Here is a 2,793-nt window from a genome sequence, read left to right on the forward strand (position 1 = left end):
AAGAGACTTTCAACCAGCATAACAAAAAATGTTTCTGAAGACAATCACCTATTGCACCTTTAACTAATGAATTAACTAATGTTAACTAATGAAGCCCTAATGTAAAGTGTGACCGAACAATAAAGAATCAAAACACTTTCAAACAATATCTAGGGCATGTTGTAGTCCAGATTAAAATGTAAAAAAAAAGTTTGAAAATAAATAGCCTAATAAGTCTAAATATTTAAGTATTTGGCGCTGTGATGAACATCATAGCAAATACACAAATCTGAATGACTGTTTAAATCATTTAAACATGATTCAGAAACAAGAAGTAGTGCAACTGCTTTGTTTACAGGGTTTCCGGGGTAACGGCTGCATTTAAATGAATTATTATTATTATTATTTCTGCAGTTCATCTGCTGTCAGAGAGTGAAAGTGCGCTTCCATCCATAGCGTCTCTCACATGTTCCGCCATATACTTCTCGTCCGCGCTTGTTTACATCAGAGTGCACACACGTCTTTCACGCAGCATACAGCGGTGTTGTGCATTTTGACCAGTTGATGGGAAAAGTGTTCTTAAAATGCATTCAAAATTTGGAATAATTTGTAATATATAACTATTCACGGTATTTACAAGTGCCCACGATAACAATATCGTGCATATACATTACCGTGATATATCGCATTACCGAATACGTGCATATTAATTACCGTGATATATCGCATTACCGAATACCAGCACAAGTCTAGTAAAAAGAAACATTTTAAACACTTGTGGATGGAACTACAGTACTGAAATCTTTTGCAAAAAGACTCTTTAATCATGCTTAATTTCTTTAATATATTTTTACTCCTTTCTCAGTAAGTCGATTAGAGGAGCGAGAGGCTGAACTCAAGCGCGAGTATAATTCCCTTCATCTGCGGCATACAGAGGTAAGAGAGAGCAAATTCAACACCATGTAAATGACTAAGGCCATGCACACACTGCAATTTTCGGAGTGACAACCATATTATATATTAATCAAATAGTGAATTTAAATGAAAATACACTACTTTACAAAAGTTTGGGGTTAGTAAGATTTCTTTGAAAGAAATTGTTACTTTTATTCAGCAAGAATGCATAAAAATGATAAAAAAGGCACAGTAAAGCCATTTATAATGGTTCAAATAGATTTTTATTTCAAATAAATGCTGTTCTTTTGAACATCAAAGAATCCTGAAAAAAATGTGTCATGGTTTCCACAAAAATATGAAGCAGCACAACTGTTTTCAACATTGATAATAATAATAATAAATGTTTCTTGAGCAGCAAATCAGCATATTTGAATGATTTCTGAAGGCTCATGTGACACTGAAGACTGGAGTAATAATGCTGAAAGCTTTGCATCACAGGAATAAATGACACTTTACAATATATTCAAATACAAGGGTTATTTTAATAACATTTCACAATATTAATGTTTTTACTTTGATCAAATAAATGCAAGCTTGGTGAGCATAAAAGACGACTTTCAAAAATACAAAAAAATCTTACCGACCTCAAACTTTTGAATGAATTGATAACCACATTTAGCTGTAGTATCTACCTGTAACTCTTTAAGGCCAATGAATCTGCCTACGTTTTGTTAAATTGTTCTTCAGATGATCCACAACTACATGGAACATGTGGAACGGATCCGGATACAGCAGATGGGAGGAGAGGCCTCTGACACAGCAACAATTGGCCGAGTTCGGTAAGATGAACATAATCCTCTAATCTGTGCTAAAAAGAAACAGACACCATCATGTAGTTGTTTTAAATAGTACTTTTGCATGATTGTTTATAGAAAATTAAGTAACATTAGAAAAAATGTTGATTACACACATTAATATTAATACATGATGCAGGTTAGTTTGTATCATGATTTTTGGTCTTCTTCCTCTCATTAAACAGGAAAGAGCGGCCCCTGTCTCTGGGAATCTTCCCCATGTCCGGCGGTGGCACTTCACTGACACCTGACATCCAGGGCAGAGCCGAGACTCCTGGGATGGAGGGCTGGAGATTCAATAACCTCAGTCATCAGTGCTCTAACGCCAGCCTCAAGGTACAGTAACATCACAACATCTTCTACTGAGGGGATTATACAGCGCTAAGACAAATGTCCAGGGAATTTGCACCAGGTCATGAGAAGAAAAGAATTGCTATAATAGATAAATGGCATAAAAGAACTCTGGGAAGAGATGATTGTAGATACACATTTGATGTCTTTGTTTTGTGCGCATATCCTCTGAAACAAACAAGATCTGTTTTGTAAAGATACATGTTTGCTGGTGGATAGGGAAGAAATTATGAGCAGTGGTTGGTTGACAGATGTTGCCACGGAAACGTTAGGCAGTGATGACGCATTTTCAAGCATCCTGCAACATCGGCAATGACCTATTTTACCAAATTTACTACCAAAATACAGGTTTAAATAAGATTTTAGGGTTTGCGATGCAGTTAAATGACTACAGGGTTAAAGTTACTGTATTAAAGGGGTCATATGATGCGATTTCAAGTTTTCCTTTCTCTTTGGAGTGTTACAAGCTGTTCGTGAATAGATAAGATCCCTAAAGTTGCAAAGGCTAAAGTCTCAAACCCAAAGAGATATTCTTTATAAAAGTGAAGACTTGTCCACACCCTGCTAAAACGCCTCGTTTGAACACGCCCCCACATGTCTACATCACTGTGTGGGAAGATTTGCATTACACCGCCCAAATGTTCATGCAAAGAAAGAAGGCGTAACTTTGATTCTCGCTGTAGTATTGTTGCTGCCGCCACCATGTCGTGGA

The 2,793-nt window shown here is 36.4% G+C and overlaps 1 protein-coding gene across 1 annotated transcript in view; it reads left to right on the plus strand.

Moving 5' to 3' along the window:
* Window positions 1-2,793, plus strand: part of spag9a (sperm associated antigen 9a) — a 48,286-nt gene that overhangs the window by 10,017 nt on the left and 35,476 nt on the right. Inside the window, exons 3-5 of the mRNA XM_016539083.1 lie at window positions 845-915; window positions 1,624-1,715; window positions 1,916-2,066. Of these exons, the coding sequence (XP_016394569.1) occupies window positions 845-915; window positions 1,624-1,715; window positions 1,916-2,066 (314 nt within the window). The remainder of the gene's footprint in view (window positions 1-844; window positions 916-1,623; window positions 1,716-1,915; window positions 2,067-2,793) is intronic.

The sequence above is a fragment of the Sinocyclocheilus rhinocerous genome, unplaced genomic scaffold (assembly GCF_001515625.1).
Source record: "Sinocyclocheilus rhinocerous isolate Xijiao unplaced genomic scaffold, SAMN03320098_v1.1 scaffold463, whole genome shotgun sequence".
Taxonomy (NCBI): Eukaryota; Metazoa; Chordata; class Actinopteri; order Cypriniformes; family Cyprinidae; genus Sinocyclocheilus; species Sinocyclocheilus rhinocerous.